This window comes from Culex quinquefasciatus, chromosome 2, assembly GCF_015732765.1.
Source record: "Culex quinquefasciatus strain JHB chromosome 2, VPISU_Cqui_1.0_pri_paternal, whole genome shotgun sequence".
NCBI lineage: Eukaryota > Metazoa > Arthropoda > Insecta > Diptera > Culicidae > Culex > Culex quinquefasciatus.
The window spans coordinates 211,945,315-211,972,072 of record NC_051862.1 but is presented as its reverse complement, the minus strand read 5'-3'; the positions used below and the strand labels follow the sequence as shown (position 1 = coordinate 211,972,072).

The 26,758-nt window shown below is 36.2% G+C and overlaps 4 protein-coding genes across 5 annotated transcripts; 2 read left to right on the top strand and 2 right to left on the bottom strand.

Moving 5' to 3' along the window:
• Positions 1-395: 395 nt before the first annotated feature.
• Positions 396-8,278, top strand: LOC6047224 (clavesin-1). 2 transcript variants are annotated; one of them, XM_038256230.1, is made up of 4 exons: positions 396-728; positions 794-1,020; positions 3,797-4,258; positions 6,638-7,148. In XM_038256230.1, the coding sequence occupies exons 2-4, from the start codon at positions 799-801 to the stop codon at positions 6,842-6,844; spliced, it is 891 nt and encodes a 296-aa protein (XP_038112158.1). In that variant the 5' UTR covers positions 396-728; positions 794-798; the 3' UTR covers positions 6,845-7,148. The 2 variants fall into 2 exon arrangements, with proteins under 2 accessions (XP_038112158.1, XP_038112159.1); XM_038256231.1 differs by lacking the exon at positions 6,638-7,148 and adding an exon at positions 7,804-8,278 and having other exon boundaries at positions 508-728.
• A 1,844-nt stretch (positions 8,279-10,122) lies between these two features.
• LOC6047222 (clavesin-1) lies at positions 10,123-14,754 on the top strand. The gene is made up of 3 exons (XM_001864271.2): positions 10,123-10,792; positions 13,836-14,297; positions 14,359-14,754. The coding sequence occupies exons 1-3, from the start codon at positions 10,568-10,570 to the stop codon at positions 14,542-14,544; spliced, it is 873 nt and encodes a 290-aa protein (XP_001864306.1). The 5' UTR covers positions 10,123-10,567; the 3' UTR covers positions 14,545-14,754.
• Positions 14,755-16,456: 1,702 nt separating this feature from the next.
• On the bottom strand, positions 16,457-17,607 carry LOC6047221 (alpha-tocopherol transfer protein-like). The gene is made up of 3 exons (XM_001864270.2): positions 17,308-17,607; positions 16,781-17,239; positions 16,457-16,719 (listed from the first exon to the last, which is right to left on the bottom strand). The coding sequence occupies exons 1-3, from the start codon at positions 17,521-17,523 to the stop codon at positions 16,543-16,545; spliced, it is 852 nt and encodes a 283-aa protein (XP_001864305.2). The 5' UTR covers positions 17,524-17,607; the 3' UTR covers positions 16,457-16,542.
• A 4,333-nt stretch (positions 17,608-21,940) lies between these two features.
• LOC6047220 (clavesin-1) lies at positions 21,941-26,525 on the bottom strand. Its single transcript, XM_001864269.2, has 4 exons — positions 25,469-26,525; positions 22,919-23,223; positions 22,664-22,814; positions 21,941-22,290 (listed from the first exon to the last, which is right to left on the bottom strand). Exons 1-4 carry the CDS (start codon positions 25,899-25,901, stop codon positions 22,238-22,240), a joined length of 942 nt encoding a protein of 313 aa, XP_001864304.2. The 5' UTR covers positions 25,902-26,525; the 3' UTR covers positions 21,941-22,237.
• Between the last annotated feature and the right edge of the window lie 233 nt (positions 26,526-26,758).

Here is a 26,758-nt window from a genome sequence, read left to right as displayed (position 1 = left end):
ACTAACCTATTAAGGTAAAAGGCAAAGGCAAAGGTTAAAGTCACTAGTCGCGTCGCGCACTTCTTATCACCAGCCGTTCCGTTGGCAGAAAGAACGAGACCCGAAACTCTCATACCCAGGAAACCTCCGAAGTTCCGAGTCCCCGGAATATGGCGGCACCCGAGACGGGCTCACCAACGTTCAGTGTGACAGATCCCATTTGCTATAAAATTCCACGAAACGTGAGTCGTGAATATACACTCGCTTCGTCTGATACCGGTACGCGCGTTGCCTCAATCTAGATATTTATTTAATTTTTTTTTTATATTTATTTATTAACAATTTTTTTAATTTCTTAATAAACTTTAAGTTTATATTCAAAAATAATAATTCAAAATAACGGAACACGTTACAAGGTTCCTCCAACACTGTTACTTGGAGGAACTGATAAACGGCGGACAGTTTGGTGTGTTTGTTTGAAGAAGTCCGCTGTGTCCATTCTATTTGTGTATTGTGTGTGTACTTTTTTTTTTTTTGTATTTTCAATAAATATACTTGCCCCTTAGTGAGAATGTTTTTGCTTTGAGTTCAGCCCCAGATGCGATAGGGATTGAGAGTGTGTCTTTGGTAGATGATTAGCCTCGAGCCTCAGTCAGTTGCTAATCGGACGCTTTCCCGGACGGTTCTGGCAGCCTGGTGAATCCTTCAAGACTCGGTGATCTATTCTAGAAAGAAATTACAAGAAAGCAGTGAGTAAAACAGAAACCCCCGTTGATCTTCAAAGAATCCAAACTGATCCATTACACCCATCCAGCCAATATGTCCCAAAAGTTCGACATCGACACGGATCCACCGTCCGAGGAGCTGCTCGAGTTCGCCCGGAAAGAACTGCGCGAAACGCCGGAAATCCGCGAGGCTGCCATCCTGGAACTGCGCGCCCTGCTCAAGGAGGCCACCGATCTGCACTACAAGGACGATGACGAGTTCCTGCTGATCTTCCTGCGTCCGTGTCACTTCTACCCGGAAAGTGCGCTCAAAATGGTAAGTCGCAAGTTATCTAATCCGGCTTTGGCAACAAGCAGGCGTGACCTCGTCTAATCGCGCAGAGCATTCATTAAAAAAGTTGAAACAAACGAAATGTGATTGACGTGTATTATGGCTACAATTCTTATCAAAGAGGGCTTTGATCCGCGAGAGCGCACACTATCCATGGAATAATGGAAAATGAATTGAAATCGCGCGTCTTATCGCAGCGTGCTCTGAGAGCTTTATGGTGGTCTTCTTGCTCACCAATGTAATCCATGAGAGGAGTTTGATTTTTGACTGAACGAAGATTTAACGAGCCACCTGTGATGGTTTTTGCTTGATGACGATAATTTGTAAATTTAATTTAAATGGAGCAGTTTGCCATTTAATCCTTTTTGCATGGGATCTTTTTATATTTACAGCTTCAGAAACATACTGATATTGTTTTTTTTTTATAATTTAAGAGCAAATTACAATATATATTTGCAAATTTAAAAAAAAACACGACATTTAAAAATGAAAATGGTTGTTCCTGATGAAAAAATGACCCTTCTGGGTTATTGCAGATTCGAACAGTACAATGAATTTCACTTAAAATGACGTGTGTCAATTTTTTTACAGTTAAATAATGGAAGAGTTTTTGGAACTTGTTTTTTCCTTGTCAAATATGTTTTTTCTGAATTTTTAGTAAACCTTGATGGTTCGGGCGTCCAATTTCACATAAACAAAACATGTGCTTTTTTAGATGTACAAAAATTAAAGGAGTCGTACCGCTTCTCCGTCACGAGATATAAAAAAACGGACCTCAAATTCGTGAGCAGGGACAAAAGTTACAAAGGTCGGGGCAACTTTTCCCGATTTCGTGTGAGTTAATAGAGAATTACCTATTTTGAAAAAAAGAAGATAATTTAAAATCTCTGTTTGATCTTCATAAAGAAAACTGATGCATTTTTCAAAATATAAAATTGAAATTTTGGCTTCCTTTTTATTATTAAAGGTAAATTGTTTTAAGCTTAATATTAATTTTTGTGTCGTAATGCTAAAATAGAAATGAGAATAAATTTTATTATTTAAATATATTTTTTCTGATTTTTTCTCATAACTTCTGAAACAATGTAAGAAAAAATGTTTGAAGCGTTTTTCTTTTATTTAGTTTTTATTCAAAATATTTTTAAGTATTTTTTAGGCCTTTTTGATACCCCACAAAATTAAGGAGCAAATGAAACAGAATTATTGGAAATTAAAATTTGCATTGAAAAAACTTGTACAATTGATTGTAAACTATTTAAAATACTCCTTGACAAGAACCGAGGAATGACAAAAACTTTAAATAAATGTTTTACCAGCCTTTTAATGTAAAATAGACTTGCAATTGGCTGAACACTACTTCAAATGCATTGTCCTGCGTGTTGATTATCATTTTAGCATGATTGAAACAATAAAAAATATTTTGAATGTTTCTGGAGTATTTTTTTGAAAAGGTCCAATAAACCAAATTTCCAGTTTTTTGCTTTTTGGGTGTTTTTGAAACCGCCATGAGTCAGGGTTACTAAAAAACACCCAAAAAGCAAAAACTGAAAATTTGGTTTATTGGTCCTTTAAAAAAAACCTCCAGGTTTGTAAAATTTCTCAATATAATTTCTTAATTTCTCTCAATTTATCACGAAATTTTGAACATTTTGTATTAGCTTCAACATTCAACAATGTTTGGGTAATAAGGGATTTTGGTTCAAAAAAGCTCTTTGAGTCATGCCAACTGTTTTAAAAAAAAATTATTTTGAAGTAATCTTAAACAACATGTTTGATTTGTTTAAAATATTACAAGTTTTAAATGAAAAATAACTGAAAACATAAAATATTCGTATTCAGACCAAAATTTACTATGTTTACAAATCTATGCCTCTGTGCTTTCTTCTGCTATCTACATTGGAATCCCAGCAAGCTTAGCACAAGAGAGCACAAAGGCATCGAAATGCTGAAAACGTTTGATGCCACATATAAACGAAATTTATGGTCAGAACTAGAAGGTTAACAAATCAGCCGGTGTTTTTTTTTTGTTTTTTGAAATGAAAATAATAGTTTTCTTTTGTTTTATGTTTTATTCAAGTTCTTATTAACCTCACGTTAACCTAAAACTTCTTTATCTTAACCTAATCGACAAATCGTATTTTCGGCACATTTTTTTAGTGTTGTAAAATACATAACACACTCGGTCAGTTGCTTTGGCCATCATTGGCTTGAAAAAAATATGCCCTGTTAATTTTTATTTGCGGAAAACATTTTTTTGTACAGTACGTACATTGAAATTTCATTAAAAAATGCAAATGTTTTCTACCTAGTCTAATTCATGCTGAAAATTATTATAGAAAGCATTTTGAATTGTTTTAGTTGATTGCTCGTTTAGTTTTTTTTTGCGGGCCAGACATAAACTTTGAAAAATATTTGCAACGGCTTTAAGAGTTTTAAATGCCAAAAAATCCAAAACCCTCTTATTGTCGTTAATTACCATCACCAAAGATGAATCACACAAACTACTCGTCGTTCTTCACTGCATGCAATCGCTTAAAGTCAACAGAGAGTACGCGGACTTTCCCCATTTGCTGTTTTGCCTTTTCTTGCGTTGTCAATAACTCATCTGGCCGGCGTGTGTCGACCGGCGCCATCCGCGTGAGAAAAAATAAAACAAATGTTATATAACGGGTGCAAGATTTCAACCGAGGCACGTTATTTCATTTGCCACAGTTGATTTGCGATTAATGGGACACTTTATTTGCCTTTTATTTTTTCCCAGATGCGTCGCATCGCCGAGTTCAAGAAGAGCAACCACAACCTGCTGCACAACCTGATGCCGGAGGACGAGAAGCGGGCCTTCACCGAGCACAACGTGGTCAACGTGATGGCGAACCGCGACCAGAAGGGACGCCGCGTGCTGCTGGTCAACTGTGGCCAGCTGTGGGACCCGAAGGCGGTCAGCTCGGAGCAGCTGTTCCGGCTGTTCTACATCATCCATCTGTTGGCCCAGCTCGAGCCGGAGACGCAAATCAACGGCGCCGTGGTCATCATGGACTTTGACGGACTTGGCATGAAGCAGGTCAAGGCGCTGTCGCCGTCCTTCTCGAAGCTGCTGCTGACCTTCATCCAGGAGGCCCTTCCGCTGCGACTCAAGGAGGTGCACATCATCAAGCAACCGTTCATCTTCAAGATGGTTTGGGCTCTGTTCACACCCTTCATTAAGGAGAAGCTCAACAAGCGCGTAAGTTCTTGATTCATGTGTAACTTCTTTGTGACGATGGTCAACGATGTGACAAAAGTACGCTTCGATGGACGATTGAGAGATAAGACGTGTTATCAACTCGTCAACCGCGACGGGGGCTAATCCATTCGTGCTAGGGGAAACATTCCTGAAGAGGGTTCCGAAGTCCACGCTTGACTTTGTGTGCGGCTCGAAATAAGAGTTGAATTTATTTTTCTTTGTGCCATAACTGAATTGACTGGGGCTGGCTGTTTGACTGGTAGCCGGGATTATTGCCTGAGCAATGTTTGTCAATACTGTAATCGCTTTCAGAGAGAAGCTGATGACCTCTGGCCGTTGTTTTGTGATGATTTGGTGGAAAATCGTTGACTAGTTAGGGGAGACTTGGGGAGACACTGTCCGAATTTCATAACAATTTAAATCCACAAAAATACTTATTCTTTAAATACTTGGATCAAAAGCAACCTTCTTTTAAGAATTATAATTCTTAATAATTATTAAAAATTATTAATTATGGATTTTGACAGAAAAAATTATTTTCCTGGCACCTTTCTGTTACAATATTGAAACATTAAAAAAAGTCAGCCGCATCTTATTAGTTTACTTTTTATCAGTTGAACTTTCTACAAAACTGAACCTGTGCAAAAAATAACCCACGTTTTGCAAATGTTACAGAATGTTTTAAATTTTCCGGAGCATTTAAGCAAGTTGATTTGGAGCAGTTGTTTATGAAATTGGACGATTTCGACGATTTTTATTTTTGGCAAAATATTCAATATTGTTTTCGAAAAGATCTAAAAAGTTGAAAATCGTTCCATTTGTTGCTGAGACATCGGCATTAGAAAATGGAGGGTTTTTTGAGTGAGACTTAGAAAACGTAAATTTTCCTGTTTCTTTTTCTCTTGGCCGCTTTATCTTAGCAACTTCAATGTCTCTTAGACAATTTTATAGCATTTTTTCTGATCTCTTCAAAAAAATATTTTATAAGACTGGTACAAATTTTATTAAAAACTTTTGTCTACCCCCAAAATTGGCCAGGTTCAGGGGACAAAAAATATTTTTTCAGAAAACTTAAAAATTTTAATGGAAATTGAGCTGCCATCAGCTGAAATCAATTTAAAATGCATTTTTAGCATGTTTGGGTTGATTTAAAAATCTTTAGAAATTTGAAAATTTTCGATGTTTAATATCGCAAAATGTTTTTTTTTTCGCTAAAATTTTAGTTTTCGTAAAATCTTACATTTTTTGAAAATTACTGATTGCAAAATAACTGAACTAGTGTAAAATCCATTTAAAAAAAATGTCCATGCAAATAATGAAATTTTGGCTTGTTCTTTCAATATTTATATATTTTAAATCAAATTCCTTAAAAAATTACAAACTTAACGAATATTTTCGTACCAATTTTGGATAGACAGCTGCCAAAATTGTATAGAGACTTATATGGGTGAACCAATGACACAAAATGGCTTCTTTGATCATAAGGATGGCCCCCATCAAAGTTTGAGCCAAAATAGTAGAGGATTGCTCTGGTAAAATATGACTTTAAAAAAATCGTTTCAACTAAATTCATGTGTAAAATAGGAAATTCAACAGAAACTGGTGAAAAATTCACCGATTCCTGATGTAAATCACACAGAAAAAAAAAAACACTTAATAGTTATGTTTCAACAATTGAATGAAAAAAAGTCTTTTAAATTGATAATCACCGCCGAAAAATGCATTTCGAATTGTTTTAATTTGGTTGGACTTCTTATTTTAGCATCATTTCTAAGTTTCCTGAAATATTTTCATGCTTCCTGATTTTTCGGGCCAATTTGAATTAGGGCGACAAAAACTTATTTTGTTTTTAAATTTTCGAAAATAAATATGTTTTGATCCTCTGGTTATTTGAGAAAATCTTAAAATTTAACATGCATCAGCTTAAATACAATTCATCAAAACTGTAAGGTACAGATAAATTGACTTTTAATAGAATAAGCACGATTGTGTACTATCTTCTCACAAATCTTGGATTGATGAAAAAAATAATGTTTTATTGAATTGCAATTATCTGTTTAAAATGTTGTTATGGAAAACATTTTCTTTTTAATCTTGTTATTTTCGAAAAAAAATTATGTCCTTAGTTTTCGAAATAACAAGATTAAAAAGAAAATGTTTCACAAAACAACATGTTAAACAGATCTTTGTAATTTAATAAAAATGTTAAAACATTTATCAACCATAAATTTGCATGATAATTATATTTCTAAACTTGATTTGAAAATATTCACAACAAATACAACCAATTAATTTGGCCCAATTCTTCAAAATTAAACATAATAATAGAGGTATCGCAAAAATTGGTTGATTAAACAAATATTAAACCCCGAATCGCAGATCTTTTTCCACGGCAACGACATGCGCAAGATCCACAAGTTCATCGATCCGGAGTATCTGCCGGGGGATTACGGCGGTACACGCCCCTTCATGGACTACGGAGGCCGCAACTGGTTCCCGTGCGTGTTTCGCCACATCGACCACATCAACGACTGGAATACGTTCGGCTTCGTGGACGATCCCGAACTGCAAAAGTACTGGAAATAGAGGCGATTTTGCGACCTTTTTTTCTTCCAATAGAAACACTCCACTACTTATTAATCGTAGCTTAGAAAGCAATGTAATCTTCTTGTAGAAGCTTTTGAAATTGTAGCAATTGTAGTATCGTAGAAGTAGATAGTATTCAAATTTTCAGGTTATTTGAAGAATGTAGTATAAAATTGGTATTACAATTGGATTTAAATCTCGAGCAACTGTCGATGCAAAAGTATTATTTTTCAAACAAAATTACAAAAAATATAGACTGATAAATGAACGATTCACTGAATAAAGTATCGTAGTAAACCATGAATTTGTTTGGTAGCTTTCTTTTCTCACAGAATCTGCCTTAAATCCATCCGAAATAGAAGGATTTAACCTAAGGTTTATATACAAATTTAATTTTAGTGAAAAAGCATTCTTAATTTAGATACATTTGTAATAATTTGTCATCACAAATGATCTGTCTTCCTTTGAATGACCTTGAACTTTCCTTTTAAGGTCATGGCCACCTAATACCCATTTATCATGTGAGATTCCACTGAGAGTCTTGAATTACTCTCCTGGACGTCCACTCGCCTAATGAGATTCACACCCAAAGGGTTACCACCTTTTATAGTGCCCATCCTCCCCAGGATTCAACGGTTTCGTTTGACGTCACCGAGGACCTACTTTGATGATCTTGTCGACAGTGTTTACTTGGGCCCACTTCACCGAGTGCTGTGATTGATTGACAGTCACAGTAGGCCGACCATGCACTGATTTTTATAACACCATCCAGTCACAGCCAACTACACGTAATCTTCGTTGTGGTTTTCTGGGCATGACAAGAAAAAAACAAAAAAAAAACTATTTTATTTATAGCTGATTTCAACGATCAATCACCTTTTTTCCAACCAAGGATGGAATGAACTGAATTGGCAAATCCCTAATCTAATCACAAACTTTGTTTTTCTTCTTTTTTCCAGATGTTCTTCCACGGGGGCAACATGAAGCAATTCCACCAGTACGTGAGCCCCGACGTGCTGCCGAAGAACTACGGCGGAAACCTGCCGGAAATCGATTACGCTGGCAAGGACTGGTACCCGTGCACGGCCAAGTACGTGGACCACATCAAGCGGTACAATGAGTGTGGATTTGTGGACAAGGCGGAGAAGTAACGGTCATTCCAAAGAATATTAGGAATGTAGGGTCTTTCAAATGACAATTCCAATCACCAAATGACAAACGGGTATAAGAGTAGAAGGAGAGATTAACGAACTGAAGTGAGAACTTTCTTATGACTAAAGTTCAAAGTTTACACTTGTTGAATTTTATGTGCATTCCAAAAATCGTGAATATTTCAAAGTTGTTATAACATTTTACAGCTATCTTTGGCATTGTTAGTGTTTTTTTTAAATGTAATGTTCATGTTTGATGGTTTAAATAAAGTTTTTATAGCAATTCGTGTTTTTTTATTTCTAAATTCATTATCATAATCAATCATTCTTCTTCTTCGCTTGCTGTAAATATCTTATTGTTCTTTTGAAAATGCAAAATCCATCGGTCTGATCTGTTTTGCAAAAAGTTATTCTGGTCATCGTCGTTTGATGGTCGTCTGTGCGATGTGCGATGACCGAAATTTCAGCCAAATCCATGCTGGGTAAGTTTTTGAACTCATATGAAATATAGTATTTTAATAGATTTTAATTCAACTCCAGAATTTTTGAAAAAAGTAACTTTTTATTTTATGAAATTGAGTATATCTTTGCTCAAAGCTGATACATTTTTAAGGAACTTACTTTGAAAACTTATTCAAAAATGTTCTGAAATGTAATGGTGTAATATGACAATTGATTGAAAAAAGTATTTTGGGATCCTATTGTGAATCTTTTTAATTAATGTTATGAAAAGTTAACAAGACCTAAACTGATCCGATTGTTTCAATAGTTTCTTCAAAACAGCAAAAAAAAAAACTTGCAAAATAATTTATTTTCGTTTAGTTTTGTTTAGTTCTTCGATTTTGAATTAAGGGTAAATTAAATGAAAGCGAGAGTTCTGATAAATTTTGTTCAGAAACTTTTTATTGGAGGTCAGAGATTGGTAAAATTTGTAATTCAAAGCCCTTCAAGGCAAATTCACAAGAAATTTGATGGATATCAGTATGATTCCATCGATTTTCAGCGATTTTAATAAAATCAAAAATAAAATATTCTAGAAAAAGTTGCTCTAGACCCCCGACGAAATATATTTCGGTACCTATACCGCACAAAATGTTGGGCAAGTACCCTTCTTTGATAGTGCCAAATATCAGACCTGCCGATTTTTTATCACAAATTTGTTCTAGGAACACATTGTGCTTTGATTGTTTTAAGAGTGTGTTTGGTTAGACTTTTTACTTTTTTAGAAAAATATGTTACAGAAATATTTATACACTTAAAAAACAATGTTTCAGAAATATTTATAAATTTCAAATGGGGTTCAGAAAAATCTGTGTCAAATTTAAAATAAATTGTCTGAAAATATTCCTTTAAGTTGATAATCTAACTCAAAATGACATTCGTCACCGCTAGTTATGCGTAGTTTCGTTACGTTGCGTCGCAAACAAACAAACATCCCATTGCCGTTAATTGTGGTATTTTCATTATCAGGACCTTGAATCAAACGGCGATAGTAAATCGTAATAATAAATCAAACATCGATCGGCCGATCAAGTTGGTTGACGTCGTACGCAGAAGAAAATACACATATTTTATTTTGTTTTCTCAAAAACAAGACAAACATCTCTTTGATTTTGCTTGATACTAAGTGCAACGCTGAGAGAAATGCTGCCTTTGTTGACGCGGTCTCGGTGTATTCTCTGGCGTTGATAAGGGTTTTCTCTTTCAACACGTGGAGTATGAAAAGTGTATTCACTTGTACTGTAATTTTCACGGATGTTATCTGGTTTATTGATACGTAAAGGAAATTAAAAAAAAAAGATCGCGAGTAAGGAAAACGGTAGATTTATTGCTCTCGTTTTTCTGAGAAATGGTCATACAAAATTTAAATTTACTATACATAAAAAAAAAATCTAAAATTTGTGAAATATCTTGTCATGGCCATGAAAGTTATCACTCGTGATAAATTTAAACTTTGTAAACAAAAATATAACGTTATTGGTCATTTATTGACGCTTTACCCTAGTTTCGAAAGAGCCGTTTTGTCTTTTGGCAACACACCACGATTCAAAGAAGGTGAAAACACTTTGCTGATAAGAGCGAACCACCTCACCATCGATAAGACTTTGCGTTAGTACCTATTGGCTATCAGCTGGTTTGGTCAACTCTAACGCCACGTTCAGCTTGGAGAATCTCCCGAGCTCACTGATTTCAAGCCACATGTGTACCCAAGAGGAAGTACAAACAAAGTTCCCCAAATGTTGTCGTCACTTAAACCGAGTTCCAATCTAGTAGTCCACATAAGTGTCTAGTTACCCTAGATACCTCAGCCGTCTTGAATGGAATCTCCGAGCCTCCTATGACGGCGGCGATTGCTCGCGAATCGTTCACTTATTATCAAAAATTTCTTACATTGATAGGCGCGGGTAGTTCCTCCTACTTCTTCCACGAGCTGTAATTGATACGATTGTAACGCAATCACAATCAGTCCGATTCTTGACGCGCCCCGGAACGGTTTAAAATTACCCTAGCTGCTCCCCAGCTCCAGAAAGCTTGCACAAATCAACCTCGAAAAAAAAAGTGCGTTTTAAAAATGGACCTCGCGCCGTTTGATATTGACACCTCCCCGCCCAGTCCTGAGTTGTTGGAGTTTTCCCGGAAGGATCTGCGCGAGACGCCCCAAGTCCGCGAGGCGGCCATTCTAGAGCTCCGGAAGTTGCTGCACAACGCGACCGATCTGCACTACCGCGATGATGACGATTTTCTGATGATCTTTCTGAGGCCGTGCCACTTCTATGCGGAGAGTGCGCTGAAAATGGTGAGATTTGGAGGAGGAGGAAACAACGGGTGGAGTGGAGTGTATCAAAGTAGGCGGATTAAGAGTTTCGATAAAAATCGTGTTTTGAAATGCAACAAGAACCAATTCGTCATAGGTTGCTTTGATCTATGAATCACGCGGTGGTATTCGGTTTAAATTTCACCGAACATTTTGCTGGCGTGTGTTCAATGTGAATAGAGTTTCAATTAAAAAAGAAGTGCTTTTATATTGAGTTTTTTTTTGTCAAAAATACATGCACGCAGAATGATAATGTATTTTCAAATATATTTGCATTTTTTATTCAATTTAATGATATATTGAACTACTTTAAAAAAACTCAATAATGATGGCTGGATAAGGCAAATCCACAAGTCGAAAGTTTAGTTCTGGCAAAAATCTTAGTAAAGTTTACTAATAAATAGCCAAGAGAAATCTTCAAATCTTCAAATTAGGGCTTCCAATTTCCCGTCCCGGGAAAAAAATCGGGATTTCCGTTAAAAAATATTTCCCCGAAAAATGCATTCCCGAAATTCAAGCGGAAGCATACATTTTCTTAATTTTTTGGACTCAATTTTTAGAGTATTTCCAACTCTAGAAAAAATGAAGAAACTCAATTGAATTACAAGATGTATTTCTAATAACATGAATTTCTGAAGCAACTGGAAATAGACCTTGCTTAATGAAAATTAACTATTACAATTCAGGAAAAAAAAATTAAAGAAAAATTGGATATAGAATAAAGAATATTTAAGATTTTTACCGCCAAAGTAAAATTAAAATGTTTTACGTTTTTGTTTACAACGATCAAATTAGAAGAAAATTCAATTGTAAACATTAAATATTTCAAATGGGGTTTTGCAAGAAGAAATACTTCAATTGTTTCAAATAATTTTAATTTGAAGTAAAAGAATTATGGAGCACTTGTGCAACATTTTGTGTTTGAAGGTTTAACATGAATAACAAATGAAAGAGAGTTAGTGTTAGTGGGATGATGACAATTTAACGTATAATTTAAATCATGAATTTCGTTCTTTTAAAAAACGTTTGACAGAAGTCAATTCTAAACCTGAAAACCATGTGAAAAAAAACCATTGAAAAATCATTCAAAAACTACTTTGTATTGTTTAAGAGGTGCTCGAAAAATGCAAATATAGTTTAATAACTTGCTCCAAATATGTGAAAACATGGAGTTGTTTGAAGTAAAACAAACAGGAGAAGTTAGATTTTTAAGGAAAATTTTAAAAACTTAACAATTTTGTTTAAGAGCTGTTTAAGTTATTTGTTATAAAAAAATCTGAATGAATTTATTTGTTTCAACTTAATGTGTCAAACCATACTCAAACTGGTCACAGAGGCAAGTTTCAAAGACATTTTAAGATTGTGAAGTATGGATTCATTTTACTTACTATCCAAACACTTTGATGAAAAATACTTCTTAACAAAAATACCAGAGATCATTTTTTGATGTATTAAACGATTTAAGTTTACAAAATTAGAAAAAAAATATACATTTGCTTGTAGTTGTGTGATTTTTTACATGCAGTCATGCTATTAGTTGATCTTTGCACTTATTTTAACCATTAAAGTTGCTGTCCTATTCAATTTTGATGCAAAATATGATTTAGAAACAAGATTAGAACAGTTATCAATAAATTTAAAATTTCCCGAAAATTCCCGGGATTTCCAGGGCAATTGATTGAAAATTTCCCGTTTCCCGGGAAATTGTACGCACTACTTCAAATCTTCAAATCTTCAAATCTTCATATCTTCAAATCTTCAAATCTTCATATCTCTTTATTGATTCTTCAAATCTTGAAATCTAATAATTTATGATATTAAGTTAAATTTATGATATCTTCATATCAAATTAAAAATAGAGGGATTTGTAAAAAAATACTCCTGTTTTTGATATCATTAAATCTTATTAAAAGGGGTGTATTTATATGTGGTGTGAAAGGTGAATCTACCGGTGCAATGTTTTGTATGGGACGAATTAAAGATTTAAAATTACAATTTGCCTAAACGCATTTTGTTTTTCAATTTTGATTTTCAAATAACAACTACTGGAAAGCTATTACTATTCCAAAACAAGAAGCTTAGTCAAAACATAAACTTTACGACCAAGGTTCAAAACAAAACGTAAAAATTGGGTTGTTTTCATTACCATATCACGCGAGAGAAGCATGCTACATCTGAAGTGGTAGCACAGTACAAAAACATGTAAAAAAAAATCTACAAAGTATGAAGATCGGTTTGTTAAAATTCTATGCTGGCTTGAAATTTGATAAACATTGCTTTTAATTTTTATTGGGTGTACTCAATATTTCGAGCATCCGCACGTGCCAATAGAGTGGATTCAGCGATTAAAGTCTAAAATTCAGCTAGTCATCATTCAACATGCGATGATTGTCATTACCAAAAGTGTCCAAATTTGATAACGTGATGTGTAACACAAGCCGCCAAACAAACAGAAAATTAAAACACTTATAAACAAGACTGTTCAAGTGTTTATCGAATGATTCAAAAGGAATCACCTTAAAAATCACACGGAACGCGTGCAGTTGGTGCTTAATACCTGTTATCAAAGTGATTTTGGGCGCGCGAATTGCACTGATAGCTGCAATTACCTCCCCAAATTTTTTTTTTTTTGTTAAACTACCGATCAAAGGTGGTGCTTCGATCACCAAACGCCTTCAAATTCATAACGAATTTCAGGAATCAAACCTGCCAACTTGGATTTCAAGCACCTAGCCTACTTTGGGAATTCCCTGTAAGGGTCAATTTCACAGACTGTGCAACTTACTTTAACCTACGTCACAAAGCACAATTTGATGGATTGGTTCCAAAGATAAATTCTTTTTTTGTGTCGCCTGAGTCGTTAAATTTATTGCTTCGATGCCGACGTTGGTCTGCGTTTTTTTGCGATAAGAAATAAAGAAAACACTTCGATCAAAGTCCGTTAACGCGTTCGCCTGAGGGCGTCGTATGATTCAATTGTTCTCATTTTCTTGCCTGAAAAATGTTTTCTTTTTCCCCACTGCAGATGCGACGAATTGCAGAGTTCAAGAAGAACAATTACCCGTTGATGCACAACCTGAGTCCAGAGGACGAAAAAATCTCCTTCATCGACCATGGGATCGTTAACGTGTTGACCAACAAGGACCACAAGGGTCGCCGGGTTCTGCTGATCAACTGTGGTAAAGCGTGGGATCCGAAGGCGGTCAGTCCGGAAAAGATGTTCCGGATGTTCTTCCTGGTCCACCTGGTCGCCCAGCTGGAACAGTCTACCCAAATCAACGGCGTCGTCATCATTATGGACTTTGACGGACTTTCACTCAAGCAGGTCAAGGCGTTGTCGCCGTCGTTCTCGAAACTTTTGCTTACCTTCATCCAGGAAGCGGTTCCACTGCGGATGAAGGAAGTGCACATCATCAAGCAGCCGTTCGTGTTCAACATGGTGTGGCAACTTTTCAAGCCTTTTATTGGTGAGAAGCTCAAGACCAGGGTAAGCTACTTTATCTCCCAGGAAGCCCACAACAGTATTTAATTCATCTCCCTCCTTCCAGTTGGAATTCCACGGTCAAGACATGAAGAAGCTGCACAAGTACATCGATCCCAACTTCTTGCCGAAGAACTTTGGGGGGAATCTGCCCATGCTCAACTATGGTTCTCGGGATTGGTATCCGTGCATCGAAAAGTACACCGACCACATAAGCAAGTGGAACACGTACGGATTTGCCAGTGGTCCTTGAAGAATGCAACCTGTGTGACTTTACTAAGCGATTTGAGTGATATTAGACGAATTGAATCGAGGCAGGTTTGGGCTCGACGGCAGCAATTGTGAAGGGAAAGGCAAATGGGAGGAATGCTACTTAGTTTGAGTTTTTTTGTGTTGGGAATCCGTTCATTTCTTTTAAGTGTTTATTTATTTGCTAAGAAAAATATAGAAATGATGAAATCAACAAATTTTAATACATGAGAATTTGAATGTTATATTTGATATACTGCTTACAAAAGCATATTTGTTCTACTGTGTTATATGTTGTTTGAAGCTGAAATAATTTTAAAATAGAAGTACATTTTCCTGATTTTTTTCTGATTAATTATGGTCTACTTAATCTACTCAATGAATTTAAATTGCTTGCCTTTTTCTCGACCTTAACGTGAAGACTTCCATCATTTTCATGATTTTTCGTTCAAAGATATAAATTTTGCGTCGTTTTCAATATTTTGACAAAATTCCTTCAATAAGTTGTTTAGAATAGAGCCCTACACATGCTGATTCCTTTTGGTAACGATTATCCCATTCCTTGTAAAGTTATGGAAATCGTCATTAATCATTGATCGCCAACTAGGACGTCAATGACTGTGCCACAAAATTGTATAAATTTTGAAGCACAGTTGATTTAGATCAAAAATTCCTTCAGTGGCTTCAAGATGGTAACAACCGGCACATGCTGATTCCTTTTGGTGCTGAAATTCGCTAAATTGAATTTAATACAAAATATTTTATAGTGATGATCAAATTTCTTCGAAAATGATCAACGGCTTCACCAAACATAAGCGGTTGAAATATTTTAACCAACCCAACAAAGTTATACATTTCAAAACAGGTTTCTGATGTCGTTAAAAAAACAGATTGGAAGTTTTGTAAAAATAAATCAAATCATATGCATTTCGTTGTCTAATTATATCTGTTTTATTTTTGAATTATTTTAATGTAAAAAAGATTTATCGTTCAAAATTTTTTTTTGAAGTTTTTTTTCAAAAAAAATCAAAAGCACACTTCAGGTGATTGAAAATTAAGATTTTTTTTGCCGCAAATCTAAAAAAAACTACGTGAATTTTATAGAAAAAAAAATGAAATGAATTTTGAGATTTTTTACAAGCATAGTCGTCAAGCATAAAGTATTATGTGATACATTGTGCACTGAAACATAGAAAAATATGGCTGTTTTTTTTTGGGTTCTCCAAACAAATTTGGAGGCTGTCACTTCACTTCACTTGGGGATCCTGATTTTAATAGAAAGCAGACTGGATTTCGTCTCATATAGGTATGTCTTATATACCTACGTGATGACTATCCAGCACCGGATATGCTTACGAATTAATTAAACGGAATTAAAACCAAACCTACCAGGAAAGGACAGACAACATCATGACAGCCCATCTCAACATCGTTCCAGGGAATAGAAAAAGCATTTGGAATGTGGGAAGTGTTGGTGCTTAAGGGGATAAGGTTAAATCTCTACGATATTCAAAAAAAAATGTGTGATAGTTTTGAGCTATTGTGTAACAAATTGTTCAAGAATGGTTACAGCCAAAAAATATTTGAAACAAAATAAATACCAAAAACGAGTTCGTCACTCAGGCTACGCAAATCGAAAGCTCCTAAATCACTGCTACCAGCCCAACCAAGCTTTTTCCAAAATATCACAGCAACCATAGCTGAGCTTTTCGCGCAAATGACGTGATCACCTGTTAAAAGCGCGCGAGCACACGCAAGCGCATACATTCTACCCTGACGCGCAACCCCACGCAAACAAGCAAACACAGCAAGCCGTGCCGTGAATAAATATTGGCCCGGCCGGCTGGGCAGCGCTTTTATTATCCACCACGTAGTTGCAGTCTGTGCAGTGCCAACTGCGATTAAAACCACGACGATGTTTGCTCGAGGTTGGCAGTTTTTAATAGTTTTGTCAAACACACAATTTATTTCAGTCTATTTGTACGTAAAGGAGCGCACGCTCTTATTTGAAACCGGCCGAGTTGAACTTCTTGATGAAGTCACTGTGCTTTTCCATCGTAGGGTACCAATCCTTGGAGCCGTAGTTCAACGCGGGTAGAGTTCCGCCGTAGTTTGCCGGCAAGCAGTCTGCGTTCACGTGGGCATGCAGCTTCTTCATGTCACTGCCGTGGAAGTACATCTGGGAGTTGAATTTGGGATCATTAGGAGTTCTTGAATTTAAGTTGAAGTCGGTAGCTTACCCTCTTCTTGAGCTTATCATTCACAAACGGCTTCATCAGGGCCCACACCATGTTGAACAGCATCGGTTCCTTGACAAAGTGAACTCCCTTGATTCGCAGCGGAGCCGCTTCCTGGATGAAGGACAACAGTCGCTTCGTACCTCCCGGGGACATTCCCTTGACCTGTTTCATGCCCAGCCCCTCAAAGTCGTACAGCACAACGGCACCGTTGATCTGCGTGGTCTGCTCCATTACGGCCAGCTTATGGATGGTGTACAGAATGGCAAAGATCTTGTCCTCACTGACCGCTTTCGGGTCCCAGATCTCGCCCATGTGCACCACAACCATTCGACGACCTCGCTGGTCCCGATTGGTCAGCACCGTCACCAAGTTGTAGTTGCAAATCTCATCCTTCAGATCCACCGGCAGCACGTTCTTGATATCGCTGTGGGTCTTCAAAAACTCCGCCAGATTCCTCATCTAAAATGAACCCGCGCAAAACATCAAAGCAACCCAAAAACTCATGACCTCCCCCGATCCAAACCTACCAACATGAGCGCACTGTCCACGTAAAAGTGGCTGGGTCGCAAAAATGCCACCAAGAAGTCATCGTCATCGGGGAAGCTCAAATCCGTGGCCGCTTGAAGCAGCTTCCTTAGTTCCAAAATCGCAGCCGCCCTAACCTCCGGAGTTTCCCGGAGTTCCTGGCGGGCAACTTCTAGCACCTCGGTGCTCGGAGGACCAACATCCAATTCGAACGACATTTGGTTGACCTTGGCAGCGATAGAAAGACGACTTGTACGACGCCGAACCTTAACCGGGACTAAGCAACCGCTGGGGTTAAGATTCGGTATAAGTATCGGGCTTAAGCTTCTTTCTTATCGGGGGATTGATTTGTTTGGCAGCGAAGGAATTGATAGCAAACACTTGAGCATTGTGGACCCCTGGCTGGTTGGTTGGCGGGGCTGGATTACAGATTACGGAATTGTTTTGGAGAAAAAAAGTATATTTACGGACCTTTATTGTATCAATTTTGTTATCAGGATGCATGTAGTGAAAAAAGCTGATAACATGATTATTTAATAAAACACCGATAGAGATCATTCGAAAAATGCACTTTGGAGTGTTTCCGAGAGTATATTTCAATAATTTCTATCATCATCAGCACAATCGAGATAAACTAATGAACTGAATATTGAATATATAGTAGAATGCCCAGAATATGGTACTTCTTTTCTAAATCCCGCTCCACAAGCTGAATATTGTCCCTTGGGCTGTTTTGAGACTCTGGGCCAAATATAAAAATTCGATCAACAATTACCCATTGATATTTGAGGATGCAGTTTGTACCTGAAAATTCGCAAAAGTGTATGAAAAACCAAATTTCCTTACGGTTTTGTCTGCATGGTGCGCTACCTTCATCCAAAAATGAGATTCTCGTTGGAAATTTTATTCCCCTTTAACTGTCAACCCCAATTTTAAATAGAAGTTTTCCATTTTCCAAATCATTATCGTTTCAGGCAGCAAACTATTGATAAAAAAGTTATTTTTTACAGTCCAGACTCGATTATCTGAAGGTTTGTATGGGACTTCATATAATCGAATCACGAACAAAAAAAGTGTTTTTGTCGTATTTTTTTTGCTTTTAACATCAAATTCGAGTTCTACGACCCCATTTTAGTCAAATTTGAATGGTTAATTGCCTGTAAAATTTAAAAATGCATGTTTTTCAAAATTACATCACCGATATTTTGGCCGCAATGTTGGATTTAAAAATTTTTAATTACTTTAGAGTAGTTCAGGGGTCATTCTGAAGCCCAACAATCAAAAATAATTCAACGAAAAAATATTTTTTTCGGGATTCGATTATCCGAAGTTTTGATTATAAGAAGTAAAATTTTGCCAAGGCCTCCGGATAATCGAGTCTGGACTGTATTAAAAAATAAAAGGGGTCATAACGCCACTACGTCACAAGCTACCGAAAAAATTTACCTTGAAAGAAATGGACCAAAATTACCTCAGAAAACAAAGTTTCACAAAAAGTCAAGGAGGGGTCGAGGATATTTGTTTTTTGATTTCGTGTTTTCAATAATGCTATTGTAAATTTTGAAGAACGTATAACATAAAATAAAAAAAATCGAAAAATGGGCATTTCTAGATTTTTTTTTTGATTAGGTCCTATAAAAATATGAAAGACAATAGTTTATTGGTCCTCTTCAAAAAAAAAAAACTCTGGATTTGAGGGTAAATTTTTTATATGGAATAAAAAGTAGCTTTGAAAATGTGTTTTTTGTTTCAGTATTCTCAAGTCATTGTTGTCATTATAAATACATATGTATTTTTTTATTTTTAAGATTCTTACATTTTTTTAAACTTAAAAAAGTGACGAACCTCTCTAAGTTCTAAGTTAAAGTAACGTTCATAAAATAAACAACAACATACACTTAAAACCCAAACCAATCTGGTACAAACTAGAATGTGTCAAACGAAAAAGTGACCTACCAACAAGGGTTCAGTGTAGCGGAATTCGGTGCATAAATTGAACATTAAGTACCATGCGTCTCCAGCAAAATTTACTGGGAATTCATTTCGAAGGAGAAGTATGGTAGTTTAGGTACGATTGGTATACCGAAACCCGATATATATATTTTTTCAATAAATCATATCTTAGAATCCTGTTAATGTATGTCAGCCATGCCAGATATACAGATAAATCTCTATTATATAGATTTTTCGATCTCAAAAATCACAAAATCTGTATATACAGATTTTTTTAAATGATTTAATTTAAAAGTTTCAACAATTTAGTAATGGAATTATGCTTTAATATGATTGAAAAACATAAATCTGCTGTTAAAAAATCAAAAAATGTTCTGTTGCTTCGAATTTGACATGCCGCAGATAAAATACAGATTTATTTTTAAGAAAATACAGATCTCCTATTTTAATATTGACAAATATTTTCTGCTCTGAGCTCGTTGGTTCTCAAACAGAAGAAAAAAAAATAAGAAAAACTTAATAAAATTTCAAGCCTGCTTCCAAAAAAAAAGTCAATGAATTTGTGAAAATATATTTTTTAATTGGCGTCAAAATTATAAATTTGTTGAAAGCTTAAGATATCTTTAGTTGATAACAACACAGAAATAAGCACTGTATTTTGAACAGTTTACAATCGATTTTGCAAGGTTTTTTAATGATTTTTTGTAGAGCGTCCAATTTCCCGGGGTTACAAATTTCCCGGGAAACGGGAAATTTTCAGATAATTTCCCGGGAAATCCCGGGAATTCCCGGGAAATTTGAAATTTATTGAAAATTGTAATGATCTTGGTTTTAATTAATATTATGCAACCAAATTGTATAGGACATCAACATTAATGGTTTAAATAAGTGTGAAGATCAATTAACAGCATGACTGCATGTAAAAAATCCTTCAACTACAAAAAGAAATGTATTTTGGTATATTTTATGAGAAATATTTTTTTTTTAAATGAATCCATAATCCACAATCATAAAATTTCTTTTAAACTTGTCTCTTTGACCAGTTTATTGAAATGAGAAAAAAAAAAAAACATGCAGAAATTATTTTTTTTTCATGTCAAATACTGGTTTCAGCTCTTGAACAAATGGTAAAGCTTTTTAGTGTTGGTTTTACTCCAAACAACCCAATGTTTTCAAATATTTGAAGCAAGCTTTGATTATATTTTTGCATTTTTTGAGATAAATTAACATCATTTCCACAAAAAGTCTTCTATTTTTTCACATTTAACCCTCTAACACCAGTGATTGCACCTGTGCTCCATAATTCTTTTACTTCAAATTGTAATTTGTTTAGCACTAGGTATTCAACCAATTGTCTTTTAGCACAAATTCGATTTTCATTTCATTTGATCATGGTAAACAAAATCGTAAAAAAATCTCAATTTTAATTTGGAGGTAAGGAGTTAATATTGTTTAACATCAATCTGTTAAAAGCTTAACTAATTGTAATAATTTGATACTCATTAAGCAAGATCTATTCCCAGTTGCTTCAAAAATTAATATTAGCAGAAATAATTCTGATATCATAATTTCTGATAATCTGTATAATTATATATAAACCAAAAAATACATTTAATTGAACAAAATCATGTTGAGTTTGTTCATTCATTATTTTTTTAAAGCATTTAAAAAAAATAGTTCCAAAATTTAAGAAAATGTATACTTCCGTTTGAATTTCGGGAATTCCCGGGAAATTTACAAATTTCCCGGGAAACGGGAAATATTTTTTTTCGAGAAATCCCGGGAATTCCCGGGATTTTTTTTCCCGGGACGGGAAATTGGACGCTCTAATTTTTTGTCAGTAAATATTTTTCTGCCCTATGATTTTTTAAGAGAAACTGTGGAGAAGAGGGGGGGATTAAGTACCATCAATTGGAGTAGACCGGGACTTTAGTCTGAATAGGTAATGTAAACATGTAAATCGATGTACTTATGCTGCTGTTCAATGTCTGCTTGATTAACCAAAATCTATAAAAATAATATTGAAATATTGTGCGAAAAAATCGATTAAAAAGAACTTGCTCATTGAGAGCTGCAAAACCATGTTTAAGTAATTTTACAAAACAATTAGTTTTGTTTTTAAATAGATTTAAATGATTCTTTTTTTATTTAAATTCTAGTGGCAATTTCAGAACTATTATAAAAAAAGCTGTTAAAAAATATTTTTGAATTGTCTTAGGAATGACTAAAACATTTTAAATTTCATGAATGGAAGACATTTAATCAAATTTGTAAAAAATGTCTCTCAACTCCTTCCACCATCCGCCATAACTCCCCTCATTCATTTGTGTGGTGACATACCAAGTACGGCTGACCGCGAGCCAAACATTCAGTGTCGTCTACCCTGTGGCGAGCCGAATCGCACACTTAATTGTTTATTCTACCAGCATCAGTACTCAGCAGCAGACGACGTAGCAGGCTGTACACTAATCCATGAAAGTGGTTCGTTGTCGTTGCCCTCCCCGGGACAATGCCGGTCACCACTTGGCCTGCATTTTGGGCTTACCTGGCGGACGCGGAATGGTTTTACGTCTTTTACCTTCAAGATTTTTTTATTTTTATTGTTGCTTCAGTCTTTCTACATTTTGGCATAAGCTTGAGTCATGACGGGATTTCTTTCTCAAAGATTGCGATTGATGCGAATTGAGTCAGAAACTAGTTTTTTTGTTGCTTCTTTATTCTTTTTTCCCATCTAAACAACGTCATCGTTTTGCACAGGTTGGCAAATTATTAATAAATAAACAAAATTTCCACACTTTTCGCTTGCGTCAAAGCAAGAATAGAGCACAATTCGGGGCGTTTGTACGGTTGATCAAGCTTGACAAAGTAGGCGCACACGCACAGGTCTACAAATCATCAAGCCGGTATAAGGTCAGCAGCAGCAGGTCGTCGCTAAGAAGTTAGTGATCTCTGGGAGGGGGGTTGTTCACAGCACACAGCTCACTTGGATTTGCGCTTTTGGCTGCCCTCTGCGTAGCCGTAACCGTCGAGAGCTGTGTTGAAAGAAGCGGGTAATAAAACGGAAAAAAACGATACAATGGGAAAATGTGTGAATAATAGGAACTAGCGATTCCCAGCAGTTTGACTAGGGGGTCATCCATAAGCCACGTGTGTAAGGTTGTTGAGCGACTCAACATTTTCTTTTACTTAAATTGATTTTCAAATCTAAAACTAAAGCTTCAAAGGAAATAGCGTTTGAATGATTGAAATCGCATCCCCAAGTGACGACGATGTGGCTTATGTACGACCCTCTTAACAAAGGGATCGCCGGCTGTGGATAAGAAACTTAAACTACCACGACCTAGAGAGCAAGTTATCACAATCAGCCATCAAGCACCGACAACGAACGGCACTCTGTCTACTTACTGTCGAAATATTTGTCGTAAAGTTGCAGAAAATCTCCCAGCAGACGACCTTCGTACTCTGGCGCCGCGAGTGATCCACCGTACTTGGGCCGTAAGCAGCTGGGGTTGACATGATTGGCCAGCGATTTCCAGTCTTTGTTGTGGAAGAAGATCTACGCGAGATCGAACGAACAAACAGACATACAGGAAGTAGGCGTTGATTAGCATACGATCGGTCCAAAACCAGCTATAACGATCATGCAACGAAGATACGTACCACATCGCGCAGCTCCTTCGAGATAAACGGCTTAAAAATGGCAAACAGAATGTTGAACAGCATCGAGTTGTTGACCACGTGGACGCCCCGCAACCGGAACGGGCACGCCTTCTGGGCCCAGTCCAGGATCATGCAGGCGTGCTTTGGCGTGTTCTGGGCGATCTGCGCCATCGAGAGGCCCTCGGTGTCGAAGATGACCTTCATGCCGTGCAGCTGGGTCTCCGGATCGAGCAGGGCGGCCTCCACCGAAAACCGGATGGCGGCGATCAGCTCGATTATCGATACCTTTGATGTGTTCCACTTCTCTGTAGGGTGACGGTTTAAGTGATTGATTTGAGTGTTTGAAGAGAATTTAGGAATTGAGAATTTTGTTTTTTTTTGTCGTTGTTTCAATTTGCAAAGTCATCTATTGAATAAGTTCTTGTTTTTGCGAACAGCTAAGTTTTATTTTATTCCTGGTTCAAATTAAACTCTTTGTGATCTTAAAAAGTTTTGATCTACGATACCTTTGATACGTTTCCTATAATTAAGCACTCAGTGAATCCAGCGATTTGTATCAAATTTGGCAATGGAATTCCCTGCTCTATATTATTTTGTTTAGAGATTAAGATGCATCTATCCGAAATACGGTGATCAAAAAAATTGTGTTTTTGCCTATTTGAATTACACAAATTTTAGTAGCCAAACCAGTATGAGTCATCGCTATTTTGTTCAGATTGTCGCAGTTTTAGTAAAAAATGCATTTTTCCCGTTTTCGTAATTTTTCCGTTTCAACGCGCGATGAGTCAAAAAACCCAGTTTTTATGTTCAAAAATTCATGTCTCCGAATCCTGTTCATGGAAATTCGCTATTTAAAGATATTTTATGTAACATAAAAGGAACTAAGAAAAAATATTTTTTTAAGATGCGAGCTATTTGGTTCCGAGACTTTCAAATCAGCAAATGCAATTTTCATAGGACCTTTTCAAATATTCAGCAAGTGTTTTCGGACCTCATTATATTTTTCCTTGAAAGCCCAACTAATAAATTTCTTTTGAAAAGTTTCCGTTACGGAGATATGATTTCGATAAATCGACAAAAAACGTCATTTTTTACCACCCTATTTCGGATAGGAACACCCTGATCGAAAAAACGGGTATCATTATTTTGGCCAAGGAACTTCAATGCCAAATTTTAGCCAAATCGGAGGACTTTTAATGGATAGTATTGGTTCTCAGGTGACCAATGCACAAAACTCTAGCAAATATTGATGCAGGTCGCTAATTTCTAAGTTTCAAGAGATAAACTGTATTTTGTTGCAAAATTTAGATGTAAATGACTTACAAAACATATTTCTACACACTGTTGTCAAAATAATGTTGACTCTGAGATATTTAAAAAAAAAAGTCAATTGTATCACCGACGTGTAAAAATGTGAAAATTAAGCAGGCCAGATACATTTTATCATTTTTTTTCAACACTGTATAAAAACAAGTTTTGTAACGAGTAGCTCACAACATTTTTTCAATTCAGAAAAATGTTTTTTGAATGGAATCTTATGATTTTTTTGAGAGTCGGACTTCGAACTTGGACAAATTTGCTGACATAAATAAACCATTAAAAAGAAAAAAAACCTTTGAAAAACAAAGGGTTTTTTTTTAATTGAATGCTGGATTTATCAAAAATTACCAGCCCTAAAAAAAGAGTAAAATCGAGCCAAAATTTTGGAAAGAAAAGAACTGTTTTACAAAATGCTTTTATCATTATAAAAATCATGATGCTGTAAATACCAATGAAAAATCAACAAAATATCAATGAATTTATAAAAATATAATTTTCCTAAAAAAACATTTTTTGCCGATCGGATTTAAAATTGTGTGAAATGCTATGAAAATTCTTATTTGATTTAAAATGCAGAAATAAACGTTTCACAATAAATCCTAAATAGTTGACAATAGAATGCACAAGTTTTTTTTTGTTATGAAAGTGTCTATTTCCAGCAAAATTATATTGCCCTTTGATTAGAAAATGTCAAAAACTTGAAATAAAATTGGGCCAATAACATAAGCCAATAACTGGTGCAAATTTTTTTTTCAAAAAAATATGTTTCTTGACTCTGGCCAAAGAAATAAAAAAAAAAAATAATAAAAACATGACAATTCACAGTTTTAACAAAAAAAAATATTTTAAATAGATTTGCCGAATGAAAAAGTCTTGATTAAAGTTAACTCCCATTTTCAGCAACGCAATTTTCTAAACATTTGTGATTGAACAAAAATAACTCTTTTTATTGTAGTATTCAAAGTTTTAGAACAGAATTTTCTCCATTCCAACGGAGCGGTGACACAAAGTTAAGAAAATTCCAGGTAATTCTTTTAGCAACCTCTATCTAATGAGGCTATAATGCTTCAACAAATTCCGTAGAATTGCGTTCATAAACCGGTTCGCGCAGATGAAATTTTCAAAAAACGGTAAACAAAATAAGCTGAATCATTCCCCCTTAAGGGAGTCACGCAAATAAAACTGGTTTGACAAAATAATATTCAAATTTCATCCCTTCAGAATACTCACTTCCAACCTCAACGACGCACACTGCCGCCCCGTCGGCGTCCCTTTCCGGCATGTACCAGATCATTCCTTCGTCGAACACGTGTCTGATCGAGGACGGATTTGGGGTATTTTCGTAGTACTCCTTTCCGTTGATCTTCATCCGGTAGGCAAACTGAATCATCTGGTACGTTTTCTGGACATCGTACTTGCAGGCACGCAAAAATTTCCGCAGAAATTTGTCGTCTTCATGTGGGATGTGAAGATCCGGTTCCTGTTTCAGGAGTTCTCGAAGTTCTGCCAGCGCTTCTTGGACCCTTTCCGGTGTTTCGTTGATCTCTGCCGCGGCTTTGGCCAACAGCTTCGGGTCGGTGTACTCATCTGCTTGCACGTAGATCTTGAACTCTTCACCCAATTCGATGTACGGAACATCCTGCTCGTTACGCTTGATCGACATCTCTTCTGGCTCTTCTTGAAACGTTCTTCTCCAGTCACTGCACTTTGTCAACTGGTCCGCGGTCACGGAAGATTCGCGTACACTTAAACTGTTATTGTTTTCTTTCCTTTTCCAGCTGAGGCCTGGGTGTTCACGACCTTTACATACTGTACTGCAGCTCGCGTGTGAACTTGAAAATCCAGTTGTTGATTGTGCTCAACCTTTCGCCCGCGTCCACCAACAGCAGCAGCTTAACTTGAACTTGGCCTTACGCCTCACGCGTAGAACACTGATTCACTTAAGTCGCGCGCGATCGTGATTGTACTAGGTAGGCAGTCACACCTGGACGAGAGTAACGCAGAGTAGAGTAGTAGCAACAAAAAATAGCGATCCAAGCTGGCCGCTGGTCCGCGATGTAATGAAGCCTACTGAGGCGGTGATCGTGGAGGTGACTTGATGCTGAGCGCGCGCACCTTCTTTGGCTGTGCTAATTCTTGTTTTGCTTTCGTTTCTTTGGATTCTGGTCATCATAGCACACTCTGGATGGCGATCTTGTAGGCTAGCTGGGATGTGCACTTCTGCCGCTATCAGGTTGGCCTTGGTGAATCGTTTTCCGTTGTCTGTTCTGGTTTTGCTGGATTTTGGAACTTTATGGGCGCAGCAGCTGTTTTTTTTGTGTGTTTGTGGGTGAGATTGGGATTTTGGAGCTGAAAAGGTCTAAGGAAAATTGACAAAGTTTGAATTGCATTTAAATGGCTGGTACCTGCCATGTGATTCAAGTAGGTACAACTTTTACTTTTTAATGGACTGATTATTAATAGCAATGATCTATTATTGAATATAATATGTACCGACCTGAAATTTTCCACTTGTTAATG

Coding starts and splice junctions, on each gene's coding strand:
- LOC6047220 (XM_001864269.2), bottom strand. CDS start 25,901: ATGTCGATCAAGCGTAACGAGCAGGATGTTCCGTACATCGAATTGGGT. Junction 23,224..25,468: donor GTGCGTCGTTGAGGTTGGAA/GTGAGTATTCTG, acceptor GTCACCCTACAG/AGAAGTGGAACACATCAAAG. Junction 22,291..22,663: donor TTACGACAAATATTTCGACA/GTAAGTAGACAG, acceptor CTTTCAACACAG/CTCTCGACGGTTACGGCTAC.
- LOC6047221 (XM_001864270.2), bottom strand. CDS start 17,523: ATGTCGTTCGAATTGGATGTTGGTCCTCCGAGCACCGAGGTGCTAGAA. Junction 17,240..17,307: donor TGGACAGTGCGCTCATGTTG/GTAGGTTTGGAT, acceptor GGTTCATTTTAG/ATGAGGAATCTGGCGGAGTT. Junction 16,720..16,780: donor ATGATAAGCTCAAGAAGAGG/GTAAGCTACCGA, acceptor TTCAACTCCCAG/ATGTACTTCCACGGCAGTGA.
- LOC6047222 (XM_001864271.2), top strand. CDS start 10,568: ATGGACCTCGCGCCGTTTGATATTGACACCTCCCCGCCCAGTCCTGAG. Junction 10,793..13,835: donor CGGAGAGTGCGCTGAAAATG/GTGAGATTTGGA, acceptor TCCCCACTGCAG/ATGCGACGAATTGCAGAGTT. Junction 14,298..14,358: donor GTGAGAAGCTCAAGACCAGG/GTAAGCTACTTT, acceptor CCCTCCTTCCAG/TTGGAATTCCACGGTCAAGA.
- LOC6047224 (XM_038256230.1), top strand. CDS start 799: ATGTCCCAAAAGTTCGACATCGACACGGATCCACCGTCCGAGGAGCTG. Junction 1,021..3,796: donor CGGAAAGTGCGCTCAAAATG/GTAAGTCGCAAG, acceptor ATTTTTTCCCAG/ATGCGTCGCATCGCCGAGTT. Junction 4,259..6,637: donor AGGAGAAGCTCAACAAGCGC/GTAAGTTCTTGA, acceptor CCCGAATCGCAG/ATCTTTTTCCACGGCAACGA.